Raw genomic sequence first — 21,447 nt, forward strand, 5'->3', positions numbered from 1 at the left:
ACTTGCATCCAAATTAGGTGAAAACTCTAGGAATAACACCACATTCTATGTGCACAATCCCCCTGCCACCCCCTTTGTAAAGGACAAAAAGTAATTAGACAAACTAACAATCATATATTAGATTGTCATTTTTAATACTTGGTTGAAAATGTTTTGCACTCTGCAGGGCCTTTACTGCAGCTGTCTTCAGTTCCTGCTGGTTTTTGGAACATTTTGCCTTCAGCAAGTGAAATGCATGCTAAACTGGATTCAGATCAGGTGATTGACTTGGCAATTACATAACATTCCACCTCTTTGTTTTAAAGGTTGCTTTCAAAGTGTTCTTTGAATCATTATCCATGTGCACTGTGTGCTGTCCAAGGAGTTTTGAAGCATTTGGCCGAATCTGAACAGATAATATAGCCCTATGCACGTAAGAATTCATCCTGCTGCTATTATCAGCATTCACATCAATAAATACAAGGGAACAAGCCAAACATGCCCATGCCATAAGATGAGGTGGTATGCTTCAGAATATGAGCAGGTCCTTCCCTTCCCCATACTCTTCTCTTTCCAACATTCTGGTACAAGTTGACCTTTGTCTCATGTGTCCATAGGATGATGTTCCAAAGCTGTACATGTGTTTTGGCCAACTCTAAACTGGTCTTTCTATTTTTGAGAATTACCAGTGGTTTACAATCTTGTGGTAAAGTGCATCCGGAAAGTATTCACAGTGCTTCACTTTTTCCACATTTTATGTGCCATTTTCAGATCTCTCCAGAGATGTTCAATCAGGTTCAAGTCTGGACTCTGGCTGGGCCATTCAAGGACATTCACGGAGTTGTCCTGTAGCCACTCCTCTGTTGTCTTGGCTGTGTGCTTAGGGTCGTTGTCCTTTTGGAAGATGAACCTTCGCCCCAGTCTGAGGTCCAGAGCGCTCTTAAGCAGGTTTTCATCAAAGATGTCTCTGTACATTGCTGCATTCATCTTTCCCTCAATCCTGACTAGTCTCCCAGTTCCTGCCGCTGAAAGACATCCCCACAGCGTGATGCTGCCACCACCATGCTTCACTGTAGGGATGGTATTGGCCAGGTGATGACTGGTGCCTGGTTTCCTCCAGACATGACGCTTGCCATTCAGGCAAAAGAGTTCAATCTTTGTCTTGTCTTGGTCTGAGAGTCCTTCAGGTGCCTTTTGGCAAACCCCAGGCAGGCTGTGGCTTCCGTCTGGCCACTCGATCATACAGGCCTGATTGGTGGAGTGCTGCAGAGATGGTTGTTCTTCTGGAAGGTTCTCCTCTCTCCACAGTGTCATGCTGGAGCTCTGTCAGAGTGACCATCGGGTTTTTGGTCACCTCCATGACTAAGGCCCTTCTCCCCTGATCGCTCAGTTTGGCCAGGCAGCCAGCTCTAGGAAGAGTCCTGCTGGTTCCAAACTTCTTCCATTTACGGATGATGGAGACCACAGTGCTCGTTGGGACCTTCAATGCTGCAGAAATGTTTCTGTACCCTTCCCCAGATCTGTGCCTCGATGCAATCCTGTCTCGGAGGTCTACAGACAATTCCTTGGACTTCATGGCTTGGTTTGTGCTCTGACTTGCATTGTTAACTGTGGGACCTTTTTTATATAGACAGGTGTGTGCCTTTCCAAATCATGTCCAATCAACTGAATTTACCCCAGGTGGCCTCCAATCAAATTGTAGAAACATCTCAAGGATGATCAGTGGAAACAGGATGCACCTGAGCTCAATTTTGAGTGTCATGGCAAAGCCTGTGAATACTTCTGTACATGTGCGCTTTTTTTTTTTTTTTGCTTTCTTTTTTTTAAATAAATTTGCAAAGATTTCAAACAAACTTCTTTCATGTTGTCATTATGGGGTATTGTTTGTAGAATTTTGAGGAAAATAATTAATTTAATCCATTTTGGGATAAGGCTGTAACATAACATAAAATGTGGAAAAAGTGAAGCACTGTGAATACATTCTGGATGCACTGTAAATGCTCAAACCTTTATTTACTCTAGTGAAGCCTTCTTTTGACTGCTGACTTTGACACAGTTGTGTGTTCTTGATCTGACCAACTGTTGTGAAGGGTTTTTTCTTCAGCAGGAAAAGAATTCTTCTGTCATCAATCATAATTTTTTTCTGTGTTCTTCCGGGTTCTTGAGCTTACCAGTGCATTCTTTCTTTTTATGAAAGAATGTTTTGATTGTTCAGGCTAGTGAAGACTTGCTTCACTGCCAGTAACAGCTCATGGGAATTTATATTGAGAGGTAAGAGCAACAGATTCCAAATGTAAGTACCGCATTTAATATCAGCTGTAGACCACACAACACACTCAGGCCGTGGAACAGCTAAGCAGCCAAGTGTCTAATAATAGTGGGGGACTACATATAAAGTGCTGTAATTCCTGCACCATTCACCTGATTTGGATGTATATACACTCACATTAAAGATGAAAGTCTTTGAGCTCATATTTATTATATAATTTAAACTCCTATATACTGTTAGACAGCTAAAATAAAAATAATTTTCCAAATGTTTACAGACCTCACTGTGTAGCATACTATTAAGCAGTACAAAGTAAACCAACCCTATAATTTATTTTAATCCCGAACAAGGGTGTAGGAGCCATTATACAGGGGGTAGGATATGAGGACATGTACCACCCCCCACACACACACATTTCAAAATCTAGGTTTTGTCTCCCCCACTTTTTCCTAATCTCAAATTTTATTTTGCATTGCCTGCCTGTCTCAGAATTTCTGAGTTGGACAGTCTCCAAATGAATCCATTCCACAACTTTTAGAAACATACTTCAATAAAAAAAATTTTTAAAAAACTTTCACTATAATGAATTCAGGGGTCAGACTCTAGTAGCTAGGGCTTGCTGAACTGTTTGCCTCTTGTCAAGCATAAGAGCAAGGAAACAAGCAAGACCTGGTATGGATTTTCAGAGAGGTGGCTACTCTTACACAATGAAAGCGGAATGGATTCATTTGAAGATGACTTGAATATTCTGTGACCATCCAAGGAAAAAAAAAAACTTGCATCCTGAGGTCACGGTTACGACACAGCATAGAGTGGTGCAGGGATGACGTCATTTTGTACCGGAACCCGGAAGTTATCATCACACTGGTTCCCTCGACAGGAACCCAATAGGATTTTCCCATAAACTTTCGGATTATCACAAAAAATAAGCTCTGTGATCAACAAAAGTTTACAATACTAATATGTTTTGTCCATCAAGATAATTTTCACAAATGAACACAACTTTTATGAAGTTTGAAGTCTAAGTACAATCGCCAGAAATTAAAAGCTAACCGTATGCTATAAACAAACTACACCGCAGTCGCTCGACTTCAAGGTCACCATCACCAAGTTTTTGACAAATTTTCCAAACTTGATTTAAAAACATTTTTCATAATACAGATTTACTCTGTTGGGTATAACAGGTAACCTTGACATAAACAGTAAACAAGAAATTTATTTTTGTTGACTCTGAGTATTCTGCTGAAGCTAGCGGTGTCACATTACGTTTAATGTCCCCGACAACGTCTATAGTCCCATTTAGCAACTTGTTAACAACCAACTTTTTTAATACACCTAAAAGCTTTCAAAAATCATGAGTGGGGTTTTACTGGTGTATTTAATGTCGTAGAATAAAACGTGAAAATATTTTGAGCTTGTGTTTACCACAGTCATTATTTCAGGCTTTTAAACAAAAACCCATTCAAAAACACATTGACTTCAGGACGATGGAAGCGGAAGGGCTAAAATGCTAAATCGTTTCCAGGTTTTGGTATACAAAATGACGTCATTCCTGCACCACCCTATTCAGATGCTCTTGAGCACACTAACGTATACATGAAAGATTTACCACTTTGTATTTGAGGCAGGATATTGTAGCTATTTCAGTCCATGAAATTGTTGAATGTTTGCTGGTTTTGATCGACAATTTTGTTGTCAAAATAATTATTTAGCCTATGAAACCATCAAATATGCACAAGTCTGCAAGCTAGCTAGCACAGCAAAATTGTGTGTATGTGCCATTGGTATGTGTTCATAAACGATTTAATGGTAACATTAGTCAAAAGATTCACACAGAGAGGAGTATCCTACAATATTTTAAGAGGAAGAGGACCGAGGAGGATGAAAAATAGGAGTAGAAAATACTGAGGAGGACAAGCTTGTAAGTTGTATGGATAGCTACCAGTTAGCCAGCTAGTTGGATGTTTGGGATGGGGGCGCCATCATGTGAGGATCACTCCCACTGTTGGTGAGTTGGAGACTGTGTGTTTTCATTTTCTTCATTCTGGAAAACGTTGCCATGGTAGGGCAGTTCTGCTGCACCAAGAACTGCCATAGTAGTTCACACTGTCATCCAGCGAAAAAACTGGGCAATGGAGTGTTTTTTTTTCTATAGCAAAATACAACTCCTCCAACTCATACTCATAGCTTCAGCTCACCAACAGAAACAGAAACCCAAGTCTCAACATGTACTGTGTCTAGCTACATTAACTAGCAGCTGTTCTTAATGATTATAGTAGCTAGTGTTTTAAATGAACAATTCTCTGTTTGGAGTAATATTAATGAATAAATTGAGCTTCATTCAGTGACATACATCAGAACTCGTATCTCCATATTTTGTCATTTTTATTTTTTTGCATAGATGAATGCTATTGGTCAGCCTTTACGTCTGTCTGTGTGTTTTACAAATATTTAACCAGTGAAAAGACATTAGAAATGAGGATTTAAGTGCTTTATTTAAAAAAATAAACCCTGCTAGCATTTCAGACCACCCACCCCCAAATCGCTCCTACGTTACTAATCCAGAAATATTTCTACAAAAGCAACAGTTAGGTTTTCCTGTAGCCATGATTCCATTTAGAAAGTGGTGACACTAATGAACAAACTAAAACTGATATTTTGCACGTTTATATTTAATGGTCATTTCAAATTATATTTGATGTATAGATAAATGGAAAAGCTAGAGGGAAAAGTAAAACAAAAATTCGAAATTATTCATATTTTCATAGTTCGAAAAAAAAAATCATCTCTGTGACTGCCTGATCGAGGTACTCAGGCTTTTGGGGAGTATCGTCCGCACCTATGGCCAGCCAGGTGAGCGTCACATTGGGCGCTGTAAGTGAAATAAAAAACTCCCTTTTTTAATTTGCAACTATGTGAGTGAATTCCACGTTCAGGATAGACGACACACCTTCCCACCATGTCGTTATACATTACATCACTGTCCCACACCTCAAATATTAACTCATGACCTAATTCTATTGAACCAAAATTGTAACTAATGTTCCATTCTGGGTTGTTCTCATCCATCACTATGTCTGTCTCCTCATACATGTTATTGTACCACACTTTGACAAACCCATCCGTTTTAGTAAACATGTCTGCCTTAAGACCTGTGGCCCGCTGCACCACTACTCTCAAGGTGCCATGACCTACTCGCAGAGGGCAGCAGTTGTGGTCCAAGTTCGGTGTTGGGTTGCATTCATGGTTCTGATTCTGCTCCGAAGGAAGCATGTTCTCTTCAATGTATTCAGTCACAGCCCTCCTTAGGCTGGCACTTAGCTCTGGGTCAACTACCAGATGATGGAGAGGAAAAATGGCATAAGAAATTATATCTGGGTTCTCACGCAAGCTGTTCATCCAGTTTGCATAAGCTTCGGCTGGGCTCTGATGAAACACAAGGTCTGGGAAGTAACTTTCACCACCCAAGACCTCCAACTTCTGTGTCAAGAAGCCCTGATAGAAGCCCATGCTCATATTATCCTTGAGAATATTGGAGCATTTGTTAGAAAGTGATGCGTTTGCAGGCAGAAATCCTAGAGACATTTTTAACTCAATGTTCAGACAGTTCTTTATATCAGACTCCAAAAAGCCCTTTAGGGTTGCAAGGCAGGTTCGGAAGGCGGTGACTTGTCTCACGCGTCCTCCTAAATAGACATGACGGATGTAATGGGTGCCATATGTATCAATAATCCTCTGATACTGGGATTTAGTTTTCTCACTGTAGTGTCTAGGTAGTTGAAGTAAACGTTTAGTAAATTCCATACTGAGCTCTGGTTGATCCATTACCCTGTAACTGAAACAGATGAGAGGTGAGATGTTTTTGTTGCCCTTGACTTTGCTACTTAATTTAGCTTATGACTCAATGTTTCTGCCTGGACAATGTGGACACGAGTTATGAAAAAAAAACAACTTTCCTGTTTTAAGATGAATGATTCAAAGAAGAAATTCTATAAAGTCAAGGATTTCTACTTTCCTGGCCTAGTACTAATAGCATAGTCATGTCACCCCATGAACTCACATGTATAGCCAATAAAAGGCGCTCTCTACATCATTTGCCCTGCGTCAAATTCTCGTCTCGCCGTGGAGTGAAATAAGCAGATTCAGTTTGTGACCTAGTAAGAGGATGGATAATGGCTGCAATGCCAGTTTCAGAAACCAATTGACTAAAATTAATTTTGTTAGTAGAGAAGATTGGTAGCATCACTAGACCTAAATGCAGTCAAAGTATAGTGGGCAAATGTGCACTGCACAAAAAACAAATATAAAAGATCAGATGCAACAGTATGATACACTTGGACATAATGCCCATTACTGGAGATTCAAAGAAAGATCATGCCCACTTCCAGTTTAATTGTGGTTTGTGCTTCATGGCCATATATATGCACACAGCACGCCGGTAACTCTTGATGCTATCTACAGAATCCAGCTTTTCAGTTTGTTTCAATTGTCAGTATGATGGGAAACATCTGTCTAGTTCTACAGCCACAGTATAAGGAAATTTTTACCACTCAAAGTGCCATGACCTGCTCTCAATCCAGTCTCACTCCAGCTAAGTGTGCTTTTCATGTTTTAGCATGGCTATGTGCCATGGGCATTTCACTATTGCACATTTTTTCATGGCCCTCAAGGAGATTGTCATGACTAGAGATTCAAAGAAAACAAAATCCAGTTTAGGCGACACCCACTTGCAATTTAAATAAAGATAGCACACTCCTAGTATATTGCCAAAACGAGAGGGCAACTTTGGCTTGCTCAAATGCCATTGCCAGAGGCTGGTTAAAAAAATTGCCACTGGTGCTTGGATAGATCTTTGGCACACAGGTTCAGAAGGCACAAGATAATTGAAATACAAATTAAGCATCTGGAACACTGGGCTACCAGTGGGAGCCTTTACCTACAGTCACATTCAGTAGCATAGCTAGCAATTAATTTCAATTACAGATGACGAAATATATTAAATAAAATTCACTATGGGATCTATACAATTAAATTAAGATACATGACACACTCTTGCATTTTGGGTGGATGCATGACACTAATAGGAGCAGTGATCGCATGTGGTCGATGGTGACCTGGTTTAACGGTCTGCAATTAAACCATTGTAGGTGGTTAACATTAGCTCAACGGTTACTGAGATAATTTACAGTTTCACCACCGAACACAGAGGTCTACCCCACAGACATGTAAGACCAAAGCCAACTGGTCATATTGATTACTGAATACAGTTACTGCTACAGAAACAGGCAATAAAAAAATTATACAAGACAGAGTTCCTTTTTTCAAGATTCTGATCTCTAATTTTAAAAAATCTGCTACAGAATATTCTACTTTTGAGAGACCTAAATGCTTTCTTAAATCAGGTGCCATTCCACATGATGCACATAGCAGATAAACAACAATAGTTGTTTTGTAACTATAAATCTGGAAGATCCTATTTCCACATTTCAAATGCTGTGGCTGATTTCTCCACTTCCACATAAGTGGAACTAGGTGATTGGCTGTGGACAGCAGCAAGTGATGATACCGACTAACCATCAGATTTCACATGTGGAAGCTCTGGTGCTAAAAGTCAGTCACTAATGAAGCCCCTTTTCTGAATCTGTTGGGAATGTTGCTAGCAGCAACCCCAGTTATGAAATTTAGAGTTCTGCATCCCAGACCATTTCGGTGTTGGGTAAATGCTCAGCACTTATCAGACATATCACAAAAGCATATATCAGTAGTAGTGACAATGCCCCACAGAAAAGCTGTGGGATTTTTTTTTTAATAGAAAAATTTAAAGGATGAAGATGGAAAAACGAGACTCGATATCAGCATATCAACATTCACAAATGAAAGATGTGTGACTAGTGCTGCAACATTTCCAGGAACTAATAAAGGGAGTCACATACCAGTGCAAACTGACATTTTATGTCAAACACCAAGAGGGCACATAAAGCAAAACAATGTTGAGGTGGGAAGACAAGCTCTGGAACTGAGCAGTTGCACACTTTCTGTCTTGGAGAGGTATCTACGTACCCAGGGCATTGCAATCAGGATGCACAATCACAGCTCACCTGTGTGTAGAGATCAGGGAATTCGAGAATTTGTTCAGATAATTTGGATCACCTATGCCAGAGAAGGTGTCAAGCTGGTGGTGAACAGACAGACAACTCGCTGTCCAATGTGGTTCACAGACAGGACTGAAACATGGGCTCCGGACCATAATGTGTTCTCACACATGACTGGTCAAATCAAAGAATATATTTTCCACTGCTGTCACTGTTATGGATGTTATAAATGAATGTGCAGCTGGTATTGTTGATAGCTGCATTTTGGACAAGCAGACAATTGCTCTACCTGTTATTGAGGTTCTAGATGGATCTTCTGTGCCCACTACCCATCAGAAAGGACCTACTATCCCACGCACAACAATCCCTACACCCTGAGCGGGGATGACACCTGTGAGCAAGCCCAGGGTATTAGCATGCATGCAAGGAGTCAGATACACTATTATGAGCATGCATGCATGTGTCAGTTGTATGTACCCAAGTGAGTTTTTTAGAGTCAGCTAGTAGCAGGAATATTCTTATTCTCTGCAGAAAACAGCTGGTGGCATGCTAACACAGTGGGTACCATTGCTGCCTTACAGCTCCAGGGTCATGGGTTCAATCCTGAGCTTGGGTTACTATCTGTCTTTGCATGTTCTCCCCATGTTTGCATGGGTTTCCTCTGGGCTAGCTTTTTTCCTCCCACAGTCCAAAAACATGTTGGTAGCTATGTTAAATTGCCCCTAGGTATAAGTGAGTGTGTGAATGTGAGTGTATGAATGTGTGTGCATAGTGCCCTGTGACCTATGATGGACTGGCATCCCATTTAAGGTGAAATCTCCCACCTTGCTATGAGCGTTATTAGGATTTTCATAAATGGTCTACACCGGAAGGAAACTTACTTAAGATTGATAAGATTGGCCAGACAATGAGCATGACATACTGATCAGCTTTATAGGCTAAACATGTGAGATCACATTCAGGTAGTGACTTCATTAACAGGCGACTTTGGTAGTAGTAGTAGTCGTCACTAAACTGCACTAGTTCTAGAAGGAAAATGCCCTAGCAGGCCTCCATTTAGTCATATAACTACAGTTACTTACATAACCCACCATTTTCAAATGTGATTACAAGAAATAAAATAGCGATTTGGATTTAACAGGCCAGCTCTGTACTTTTGATGAACCCTTTGCAATTTAGCTTACTAAGATCAAGTTGTGATAAAATACCCACATGTTTTTTGCTTAGCTAAGGAATCATGTGTTAAATACCACAATGAAAACATGTGTCATCTGTGTTTACCTGTAATAAGTGCAGCTGATCTCATGCAGAGCAAAAGTCGCCTTGTCCATCATGTGCTGCGATTGGGCAAACTTGGCTATATCTGACTGGCTCCCTCCCAAAACAGCCTTGCCCAAATCATCCAAACTAAGGTCTATCCCCCAGTTATTGTTGACTAGCGATGTGGAGCTTTTGATAAGTGAATCAATGGAATGGTGAATAGCACTTGAGAGCTGTTTGCTACAGCGGCTGAAAGGACGCCAGTCCACAATGGCCAAGGGAAGTTTCTGCAGCTGTCCTCCTTGGAAGCGGTTCTTGCACACAGTACATGTGCAGTTCTCAAAACTGTGGGATTTAACATTTATCAAATAGGCACCTTTGCGTTGCAGCCTGACTACATCAAATCCTTCTCCTGCGAGGTTGTAGCCAGGCACAAAGGGTGCTTTCTCACATTCTGTCTCTGTTCCCCGGCGGCAGGCTGAGCTTTGATGAAAGAGGATCAGAATTGTGCTGATACAGAGTAACAAGTGGAGACCAGTGCATGTATGATGGCCCATGGCTGCTTCTAAAGAGAGATAATACATGGTTGACATAAGCACGCCATTCCCCGCATCTGGAAATTTCACCATTGCTTATTCTATGTTGTAATTACAGGTCTTATTGAGACCAAAAAGACAAAAGCTTATTCCAGATGGACATAGTGTCTCTTTACAGAATACGTAATGGCTACTTTTATAGCATTGACAGTTGAAATACCAGTTCTTTTTCAGTACTGTACTATTATTACAAATGAAATCACACCCACCTTCCAACAGAGCAAACTTTTGCCACACATTTAGATCTTTCGAACAAAACCGCTTCATGCAATGTTAACTACAAATTGGCTACAATTCAGCTATATCACATTAAGCTTGCATTTCTCCTACATATAATGATCTCTTTTTAAAATGAAAATTCATTTAAAAGTTGGTGATAAATAACCACATACTGTTACGGTGTCACTTTGCCTCAGTTCTAGGAGTGCTCCAGTTGAAAAAGTCTCCCGGTGAATGGCTGAGGCATTTGCAGGGAGTGTTTTCCTTTCTCTCAGTTTTTGCCAAAGTCAACAGAATTCATCTGCTAACTGTTTTTTTCTTGATATTTTTAGTGCGTCCCAGCTGTAGGAGCTTTTTGTGGGAGGGAGCTTTTGGAGATTGTTGCATGTGAGGAGGAGTCACATTCTCGGGAATGAGACAGGATTATGTAGAGGGAGAAGGCATGTCGATATCATAACATGATTCATGTGGTGTTTCCTCATGCAGCAGGGATTTATTTTTTGTTTTTTAAATTATGAAATGGTTAAAGTAGAAGCATTGATACTCTATGGAACATAAATGCATTCTCTTATTTTAAAATTATACAGTCCCCTCCGAAAGTATTGAAATTGCAAGGACAATTTATTTTTGTTTTTGCTATACACTGAAGACATTTGGGTTTAAAATGATAGAAAGATCAAAACATGAATATGAGACGATAGGTGCGAATTTCAGCTTTCATTTCCTGATATTTACATGTACATTTGTTAAACAATTTAGAGCATGGCACCTTTTGTATGAACCCACCAATTTTTCGAGTGATCAAAAATATTGGAACATGTGACTGACGTGTTTCTTGTTGCCCAGGTGTGCCACGTTAGATTGAGTGTTTAAACAGTTAATAACTCTGAATGTCTGCTCTTTGTGTGAGCTCTGGTTTTCACCTGTGAACACTGCATTTAATGAAGCCCTTGATTAGTTGCATCAGGTGTGCTTGAGACAACACCTGTTTTGCATATTTGTGTTGTTGTGAGGGATTCTATTCAGGGGGTTGTATAATTTTGCAATTGGAGAAATCATTATGAGTTCATCAAGAAATCATTATAAGCATTTTCAATTAAATTTGGGGAAACCACTTGAAGCATTCGTTGTGTTGAACTATTTCAATTGCTTTTGTTTGATTTGTTCATTGCAAACAGCTGAAAGTCTATCAATTTTGACAATAAACCTGATTTGCAAGGGGGGTTGAATAGTTTTAATTGCAACGGAAGCAAAGACAAAAATACTGGCCTTGTCATTCCAATACTTTTGGAAGGGACTGTATATACAGGAAGTAACTGGGAGAAGGTGTGTTTATCTTCATGTGGGTGTAGATAATAGATCAGCATGCATCATCTAAATTCTGCACAGCTACTAAGATATTGGAAATTGACACACTTCTCCTGGGTCACCAGTTGGATCATGACCCCATGTTTGTTTCTGTGTTTCACTTGCTGTTCCTGTGTTCTTGCAGGTTTTCTTCAGGTTCTCCGGTTTCCTCCCAGTAACCAAAAACTATGTCTGTAGGTGGATTAGCTACCTCTTGTTTAAGAATTTAATGCAATGATTAGGTCCTGTATTGAACTTGCTGTAAAATATCATGTGGTTAGCATTAAGTAAATTAGTCAACACTATTACTTGCATTTATTTCTGTACTATTGCTCTAACATTTATTCATTTAGCATACATTTGAATCCAATGGGATTTAGTTAGACAGTTAGAAAGAATAAAATTTTAGATTGTTTTTGGAGTTTATTGCTCTTAAATGAAAGAAACACAATACAAATGCAGCCAAAAAAGTACAGTCTGTAATGTAGCAGAGTGGAAATAGCATTTGCATGACTGGAAATCATCTCTCTTCTATTAAAAATATGACTGTTCCACTCTGAAAATATTATTGTACATACTGACAGGTTTGAGTAGTCAAATATGCCATAATTGTCATGTCATTTAAACAATATCAAAACCAGTCTGGCTTTAGACAAATTTTGTATGCCACCTTGTTTTTAAGTTGAAGGTTAAATGTAGTACCATTAATGGTTCTGTCTGAGGAAACCCTTAAATCTAGAGCTCTATGACTGAACATTTCTCTATCAGAAAGGGTGCCAAATAGATTTTATGTAGGCTGAGTCAATGTTATATGCCTTCTTAGAAAGATACAATTTGTAGATTTAAGTAGTGTCTTTAGTCCTATGATCGCCATGTCATTTCAAAGATAATATTGATATTTCTTGGATATCGTTAGTGTCCCACTAGCTGATCATGTAGTATTTGCAGTATAGGCAGAGAGAATAGAAAACAAGACCAAAGTCAGTTTTATATTTGCCTGTAAAACTGTGTAATGCAATAAGCAAAAAATAAAAATAAAGCCAATATACTGTAGGCCTTGCATGTAAACAATGAAAGTAGTAAAAAATAGTATGTAGTGATGTTTTGTAAAAATAATTAGTAATATTTTTTGTGACCAGCTGTTATTATAACTATTAGAGATCACTAAGTGCTGTTTGCTGTTAAATATAGTTTATGTTGCTTCATTATACCTTTAGTGAGCTTCTCATTAGCTGTAAAGAGCATGTTAAGATATAGTTAGGGAACTAATAAAAGGTTTGCTTCTTTATCCATAGCTTACCTAATGTATACATTACAGAGTATGTACTAGGGTTAACTAGCTGTTGGTCTACTGTAGCTAGTTAAACTATGATACATTTATATTACTCTTGCATTACCTCTATTTTCCTCTACTCATCATTATAAAAGGTACTCGTCTCCAACTATATCCTGGGAGATGAGGGCAAGGTGACAAGGTTTTATTTTGTTTTAATTGCAAATTCTGCATTTTATTAATGTTAAGCTGGGCCCTCTGAAAAGCAAGTTAAAGTGAACTAGATATGTTTGATTATAAATCACAAGCATTTCTGTGTTCAAAGGTAAGTATTTATTTATACAGATGCCTTAGAAACTGATACTGCCTTGTGTGAAACTATTATGTGATGTTGGAACTTCCTGGTACTTTCCAGCTTCCTCATTCTACTAGATTGATTTTTATGGCTTAAGTGTATGGGTTTAAACATGTTTACTTCAGTATCATATACCACATTCATATGCTTTTCAGCAATGTACAAATGAAAAGATGTGCTCTTATTTTTCTAGAGAATTTTTAATAAAAACAAACCACTGTCAAAAAGTTTGTAATTTAAGGTGCATCATAATTTCTCTACATGATAAAGGTACACAGCCACTGTAATTCAAATTAAACAAAATGTAAAAAATGTATTACAGCACTTCACTGTTATTATTTCAATTATCTGCTTTTATGTATAAATGTATTACAGGTAAAAGTACAACAAACAAACAAAATATTCTGCTTAATACAGTGTAGAAAATGAATAGCTAAAAGCAGTTAAAGGTTTTAGTTATTAGATAATGGTGCATTGCTGTAAATCACTTCACAAGTATTTATTGCATAGGAACAGTATGATCATCAGTCAGACTCTGTTGCTCTGTCTGGCTTTCTACAGTAGTCTCACACAGTCCTTCACTTTGAATCTCCTCATAGCCTTGGCCTCTTCTGAGAAGAAGAATCTTCTTCCTCTTTCTCACCACTAACACTGCTACCACCACTACAAGAGCAATCAAGGCTAGAGCTCCAAATGCAATGCCAACCGTTTTTCTTTGTGACTGAGAGGAATCATCCTCAAACATTTGGGACATTTTTGCAATGTCCTCAGGCTTGGCCACCTTCCACATCATTGTGTCTTTGATTCTCACCCAGGCCCGGTCTCCTTCAGTCATCACAGCTACAGTGTTTGTAGCTATCATATTAATCACTGGAGGTCTTGTGAAGGGTGGGAGGTGGATGGGAAGTAACTCACCTCCAGTGAAATTGCCTGACTGAACACAGTATAGTACCTGACATCCATCGCTTATGGCAACAAGATGTTGGCTAAACTGTGGTGGGCAGTGAGATTGTCTACCTGCAAGCGGATTGGTAGACTGGCAGCTAAAGAAACCTCCAAAGGGCACAGAGAATCTTGTTGCTGCCTCATAGTCATTGCTTAGACAAATCATAATGCCACTGGATAAAAATTGTAGGGCAAAGAAATTTAGAGGACAGGATCTGGATTTGGTTATTGGATTTTGTAAAGAAGGGCCAAATAGACCACCAAAGAGATATCCACTGAATTCTGGAGCTGTCTCATTAGTGGAACACCAATAAGTGTCAACCTGTGCCCGTCGAACATAATACACATTTCCACATACATCTTTACAACAATGAAATAACAACCAGCATGAATGACATCGCCGGTGGCACTCATAATTATTATATGGTCTTTCCTGCACTTCAGAGCGCAATAGTGTAGCAGTGTATGGCTGTTGACAGGTATACGAGCCAGTGGCTGGGTTTTTCACAGCAAGTTCCTGGCAGATTGCATCTCCATCTGAAGTCAGTGGAGCACACTGTTGGTAAACACCACCAAAGCTAAGGTTGGTGCTTGGACCATCGCAGGATGCATCATCCACATTTGCCTGGTAGTTGAAATTTTCTGAGTCTGGTTTAACACACCCAGGATAGGTGTTAATTTTATAGTAACTCTCTATAGCCTTACTCACAGTCAGAGCAAGTTTATTTACAGTTGGAAGTGGGAGGTCTGGAAATGTTGATGGGTTGAGAAAATAATGTAGTGGTAATCCACTACGGTCAATAGCAATTAAATTGTTTAAAGTGCTCTCCTGCCATTTTTGTAAAGTGATGCCGGGATAAAACAAAGCCCCACCATGACTCAGTGTTATGGAGTATGTAATATTACCCTGGTAGGCCGTAGTTTCAGATGTTTCTGTTGACACTTTACTGCCAATATCAAATTGAACTTTGTTAAAAAAGTTGACACCAGCTGATGCTGTGACAGAGGACTGAGAGGACTGTGCATCAGAAACATAAGATGATTTTAAATAGTCCTCCTCCACCAAAGTAGCACCAGCATCCACACTTGTGATGACATGTGTACCATAATCAAGCACCATCTTTTCAGACAGATAGGTTGCCTGGCGAGTTTGGTTGTTCTCAATGGCATCTGCAATTTCCTCTGCTTGTCGGGCAAATCGTGCATCCAGAGTGAAATCAGGATATGCCTTTACTGTGTACAGATGGTTACGCACCTGCGGAAAGCAAAAAGAAGAAGGAATATGGAATTGAAATGTCTGAAACTGCTGCATTTGCTGCTTCCACTCACCACAGCCTCAGGAGCATTCTGCTTACACAGCTGACAAGCGGCTTTTGTCCAAAATGTTTTGTTTCACACACACACACACACACACACACACACACACACACACATCTTCAAAGTAGACATCTTCTTAGCATTTTCTAAACCAATTTCTTGAGGAATCACCCTGAAATGCTTTTTAAACAGTATTAAAGGAGTTCCCACCGATGCTGGACAGTTATTGGATGCTTTTCAGAATATTTCGCTCCAAGTCATCCATTTAAAAAAATATATTTTTGTAAATAAATTACTTTTCTAATGAAAGAAATTAATAGGTATATATACATACACACACACACACACACACACACACACACACACACCCCTTACTGAACCTTACCTGTACCCGAGCTGTGACTGAATTATCCTTCACTTGATGGGTTTTCATGCGTTTGCTCTCAGCAGAGAATTTGCCATTCACCACTTTGAAGAAGGAAGCCTCAACATTGATTGAGCTCGAAGTGGAGCTTTTCTGCTCAAGCCATGAGCTGATGATCTCAGAGTTCATCTCTACTGAGCTCACCTTCTGCGGAATGACAAATGTCTCATCTGGAATGAGGTAGATGCCATCCTCTGTGGTCTGGCATTGTGAATAGCTTAGGTTCATCACTCGACCCATATCCAAGTTGCGCAGGTTGTCCCATCCTCCACCAGGGAGAACCTCAAGTGCTGGTGCGCTAAGGTTTTTGCGGCACTCACGAAGCCCATTGCTTGAACGAATAAGTGGATGAAAATCAGCAGTACTGATACATGCAATGATAGCCAACAGAGAGAGGCATTCTGAGCCCATGATTATCAGGAGAGACTGCTTTGAGTCATTAAAGAGAGATATAGCAGCATTATATAATCTTGTTCTCACGTGATAGGCGGGTCTTACTTTCCTCTGTGGACTTTCAAATAGCATTTCTTTTAGTTTCATTTCCGTAAAAAAAAAAAAGTCATAGGATCTTTAACCACATCCTCTTTATAACAAAGTTCTGGATATTTGTAACTTCATGTTTTGGAAGTTCTGTCTAGGTCTTTGTTAGCTTTAACCGAACAAAATCACTTAAAATATGTGATCACAGTGTTTTTAAAATTAGTAGAATGAGGAAATATTGATATTAAAAACAAAAGAAGAAATCCTCATGGACAAAGGCAGTATGCTAACAACAATATAGGCTTCTGCAGGATTTAGCAAAATATAACAGTTTGATTTGCCAAAATTGTTTATTAAATCTTGTATTTGTGTTTAAAAGATTTGAGAGTAACTGATATTGAAAAATGTAATGGAATGTAGGCACAGAGAAATATAATGGAATATAACTGTTTGACTCACAAGTGCTTATTATTATTTGAAGAGTCAATATTCAGACTAATATTCTATTCTTTAAAGATGAGGTGTTAAATCTTAGTTGTTTGCCACTGCATAACAACGTAGAACCAGTTCTAGACAGACTTGTTAAGACATGTTTGACTCTCATACTGTATGTTTAATTACATCTGAGTCTGTGCTAGATATGTATTTGGATAACATTTCAATCTTCAAGCCAGTTATCAGCTCCAGTTATCAGGGGCTGACCCAGAAAATTTGCCACCAAGGTACATTAATGAGCATTTAGATATTGTGGGTTTTTCCCAAATCTTCAAATGTACTGTACTTTTTATTTATGACATTATTTTAGAAAGCTAAATTGTAGTAATATTTAACACAGCGGTAATGAATTTTGACTTTGGCATGAAAACTGACTAGTTTTCAGAAGTGAAAAGTAACAAACTGTTAGTTGGTGGGGTTTTTTTGTTTGTTTTCTTAAGTACAATATTCAGCTTCACCACATATATTTTTCATCACCCTTACAAAGTCAAAGTCCATTTTATTGGAAATGGATAAACATGAAACACAGATCCTTCCAGAAATTACAATGCAATATGTAATAGACATTGATGAGGACTAAAAGACAAAAGTAAATATGGACAGTAATTACAGTGTCAAGAAATAATATTGCATTTAAGAAGACTATAAGCCATTTATTTGGAAAACTATAAGCCAATTAAAAGACAGTATTGGCCTTTCCGTTCCAATAGTTTCAGAGTTTTGAATTGTTCAAAAATGCATTCCTCAGAAATGGAAGGTCTACTTTAGCACTTCCTTGCCATGTTGAGAGATTTTTTTTGGTAACAAATTAAGTCTTTAATATGTTTAAAAAAGCTGAGTAGTATTTTCTATATTCTACTTTCTAGATAATACATTTGTAAATTTTCTAGTCACAAAATAAAGGTTTAAAGGTTTATAGTCAGGTATTTATTGTTATTATAGAACAAGAAAAATAGTTTTCTAGAATCAGAAAAAATCTGATTAGTTGTGTCAATTGAAGCCAGATGAAAAAGTATTTTGTAAAGTAATTACTCAAGTATTTTTTCAACAGACAACTTATATTATACTATTATTATATTATATTAATTACTGTGTGTGTGTGTGTGTGTGTGTGTGTGTATAATACTGATGTAAATTTTAGTAAATGTCAAACATTATCAAGAGTCTCACATAATTTCACCTTGCAAATATACTTGACATTAAGACACAGTTTTCATAATGTTTGTGCTTGCTTAGTTTCTGGAATTTTATGGTGTAACTGTTGTACTGTGTAACTGCACTTGGCTCTAAGTTTCTAAAGTTTCCTAACCAGACCAACAAGATCTACCACTTTCATACAGAGCACATAATCTAGAACTTGATCTGTTATATGTCTAACATGCAATAATAATTGCAAATGTCTAAGGAAATGAGAAATCCTCTAAAATAATCAATAATATCCTTCACAGGTTTTGAATACTGATTATCAGCTCTGATTTGTCCCCAGGCCAAGTGCCACAGGTATTGACAGCCGTGCTGATTTTCTTGTGTGTGTGTGTGTGTGTGTGTGTGTGTGTGTGTGTGTGTGTGTGTGTGCAAGTGTGCGCACACACGTGCGTGTGTGTGCAAATGGTGTGCACTGCCAGGTTGAAGGTAAATGTTGCAGCCACTGCAGCACATTACAGCATTATGGATAGTGCTGCGCTGCAGACTCATACAGTTTTTCTGAAGATGTTCAGCCCATGTTAACCAGTGTGGGATCTCACCCTTGTACTAGAGTCTGTTAAGACCTCATCTTATGTTATTCAGGAAATGGGTCTCTCTGAAGACTGCCTTTGTTGTTAGTGAGCTATAAAATTGCATGCCATGAGTTTAGTGGTTGTCTAAGCAGAGACTGACAGCCAAACATGCCACTCCATGAAATCTGTTCTGCTGCTACCTAGGTATCACCTTCTTCAGGTTCTACAACTTTAACCTCCAGTCTTATTTTGTCCTGAAAGCATAAAAATGGTGGCTTCTATAGAGAGGAAAAAGTTAGAACATGGGATGCCTATACAACACAAAACTATACAAAATACAATGTACACTAAATGGCCAAAAGATTGTGGACACCTGACCATCACACACATACAGTCATGACAACAAGAAAGTACACCCTCCTTCAATTCTGTATTTTTATTTAGCAGGGCCTAAATAACAATTATGTGGTCCTCACCAAATTCTATTAAAAAAAAAAAAGATGACCTCAGGTGACAAAAAAAAACACAACAGGTTTCAGTATGGAGTCAGCCAGTCCCGCCCCAGCCCCCTCTAAGTAATTAGCAGCCAGGTGTTACTAATGAAATCCACAAGATTAATTAATCATCAGGAAGTGTGACTACCTCTATAAAGGCAGAACATTTGGCAGTTTGGTGTTCTGAAGGACTCAGGTGTGTGTCAGTGCTTAATTTCACTGTTCCCTATATAGCAAATGATATTTGAGTCCACTAAAAGGGGAAGAAGTGAAGGAAAATGAGTGAGCGAATTCGGACGCTGATACTGCCTCAGATAGCAGTCTGTCGTGGATGTTATTGTTATTGCATCATAAAACAGTAAAGTTAATTTTCTCACTGTTCATTTGTCACGTTTATGGTACTAGTTGATAAAGAACAAAAACAACTGCTTGTCATGTTTATTTAGGCTACTATCAGGCTTATTTATTATATTTAAAAAATAAAAAGAGAACAAAAACACTACTATCTATCACTTATTTTATTTGTTTACTTTAAAAAAGTAGAAAACTATTTTCGCTGGGTTTCATTTTCGCAGGGTTTCCTGTCAGTGTCTTCAAGCTGACTCCTGAGGTAAACCTGCCATAAAATCTACTCCATCTGACTAGTTCTGGTTTTGACGAAGCTACTTTTTCCTGAGGAGAAGGAAAAGGCGGATTTCAGAAAAAATAACAACATTAAGGCGTGCTCTGTTAGCTCGAAGATGCCACCTATCGATAAGAAGACATTGGACAAAATACAAAGAGCTGTTAACTAAATAGCTGATGACTAGATCCTTCCAACTCTTGTAAGAAACAAATGCAACTAATATATATATATAAGTGTTTCATTCCCCATCCATCCTTAACTTAATTAAAAAGTCGTCAATACATTCTTTTCTAATATGTATGTGAATACTGTACTGTGAATGTGTTAACTTTTAAATGACCAATTGTACATGTAACGGGTATGGAAAACATTCCATAAACTAAATGTGTAGAATTACACAAAAGGGATGTGTACCTTTGCAAAACCGAGAGCACGGATTGAAAAACCGAGGGCACGGATTACACACGGCTGTTTTTTTTTGTTTTGTTTTTTGTTTTTTTTTCTTCGTGCGACATCGCAGGACAAATTGTTGAATCTTAAAGGAACGGTAAAGAGTTTAATTTACTTCGACTTTGACCTTTTCTTCTCCGGAGTACTTTCGTTCGTCGTTGGTGCATATTAACTTGGAGAGACTTTGTGATAAGCACACCAGGACGCTTCAGTGACCTTCGAGCATCGTATCCTTTATCTGAACAGTATATAATAAATGACTGTAGGTGCATTTTAAATAAGAAACAGTGCCTACTAACTTATGTATGTGTGAGAAAAAAATAGTTTTTGTCAAGAAAAGGAGAGTTTCAGTTTTTTTTTATTGATGTCCTCATTCTGATAGTGAACTGTTTTGAGCTAACTTTGTTTCATATATTTCCCTGCGTGTATGAAGTGTATTTGAACATTTGCCAGTTGGTTAAGGTTTTGCTGTTTGGGGCATATTCATTTGCAGTCATTTTTACATTTTTATGTGTTTTCACTTTACCTTTGAAACATGTTTGAGGATATTGGCCAATGTCACTTTCCCATTGGGCAGGGGTGGTGGACCCGAAATATATCGCAATGAGGCAGTGTCTGAAATTACTACTCGTTGTTATGGAAGAGGGAGAGCCAAAGCTAATGTGGGACTTGACCATGTGCATGCAGTAGCTTCAGTGATTGGTGCTTCTCTAGGTCCAGCAGCTAGCTCTACCCCAACCACGTGCCCAGATACTGAACGTGTCGTTACTCCTGAGTCATTAGGGGCATCATTTCAGATCTGGCTCAGAAAATAGGGGAGAGTATTTCAGCCAGCCTTAACCTTGTGCACCAGCCCAGCCCAGTACAGCCTAATCCACCTTGCCAGTCTCAGCACTCCAGTGAGTGCATTGATGCATCCGGGCTGAAGGTGATAGTACAGCAAGATCCGGCACCTCCACCATTCTTCAGGGGCGATAAGAGTGATTCATTTACTGTGCATGAGTGGGAAGATATGATGTGCAGTTATTTAAACAGAATGAAATGCAGAACGCGAACTGATGTCTCTGATCTCATCATGAGCAGATTGGCTGGCAAAGCGAGGGATGTGG

The 21,447-nt window shown here is 38.7% G+C and overlaps 2 protein-coding genes across 3 annotated transcripts; both read right to left on the reverse strand.

Moving 5' to 3' along the window:
• Positions 1-3,893: 3,893 nt before the first annotated feature.
• prf1.5 (perforin 1.5) lies at positions 3,894-10,676 on the reverse strand. Of its 2 annotated transcripts, none has more exons than XM_053625033.1 (3): positions 10,589-10,676; positions 9,622-10,165; positions 3,894-6,083 (listed from the first exon to the last, which is right to left on the reverse strand). In XM_053625033.1, exons 2-3 carry the CDS (start codon positions 10,155-10,157, stop codon positions 5,060-5,062), a joined length of 1,560 nt encoding a protein of 519 aa, XP_053481008.1. In that variant the 5' UTR covers positions 10,158-10,165; positions 10,589-10,676; the 3' UTR covers positions 3,894-5,059. The 2 variants fall into 2 exon arrangements, with proteins under 2 accessions (XP_053481008.1, XP_053481007.1); XM_053625032.1 differs by having other exon boundaries at positions 10,406-10,667.
• A 3,044-nt stretch (positions 10,677-13,720) lies between these two features.
• On the reverse strand, positions 13,721-16,524 carry mpeg1.1 (macrophage expressed 1, tandem duplicate 1). The gene is made up of 2 exons (XM_053625034.1): positions 16,038-16,524; positions 13,721-15,590 (listed from the first exon to the last, which is right to left on the reverse strand). The coding sequence occupies exons 1-2, from the start codon at positions 16,485-16,487 to the stop codon at positions 13,890-13,892; spliced, it is 2,151 nt and encodes a 716-aa protein (XP_053481009.1). The 5' UTR covers positions 16,488-16,524; the 3' UTR covers positions 13,721-13,889.
• Positions 16,525-21,447: the final 4,923 nt, after the last annotated feature.

This window comes from Ictalurus furcatus, chromosome 5 (genome assembly GCF_023375685.1).
Source record: "Ictalurus furcatus strain D&B chromosome 5, Billie_1.0, whole genome shotgun sequence".
NCBI lineage: Eukaryota > Metazoa > Chordata > Actinopteri > Siluriformes > Ictaluridae > Ictalurus > Ictalurus furcatus.

Bases quoted from the DNA above. Each gene is read 5' to 3' on its own strand.
- prf1.5 (XM_053625032.1), bottom strand. From the start codon at position 10,463: ATGAAGCGGTTTTGTTCGAAAGATCTAAATGTGTGGCAAAAGTTTGCT. The intron at 10,166-10,405 runs GTGGGTGTGATT...ATCTCTCTTTAG, and splicing joins AAAGTTTGCTCTGTTGGAAG to AAGCAGCCATGGGCCATCAT. The intron at 6,084-9,621 runs GTAAACACAGAT...CATCTGTTTCAG, and splicing joins ATCAGCTGCACTTATTACAG to TTACAGGGTAATGGATCAAC.
- mpeg1.1 (XM_053625034.1), bottom strand. From the start codon at position 16,487: ATGGGCTCAGAATGCCTCTCTCTGTTGGCTATCATTGCATGTATCAGT. The intron at 15,591-16,037 runs GTAAGGTTCAGT...TGCTTTCCGCAG, and splicing joins CAGTCACAGCTCGGGTACAG to GTGCGTAACCATCTGTACAC.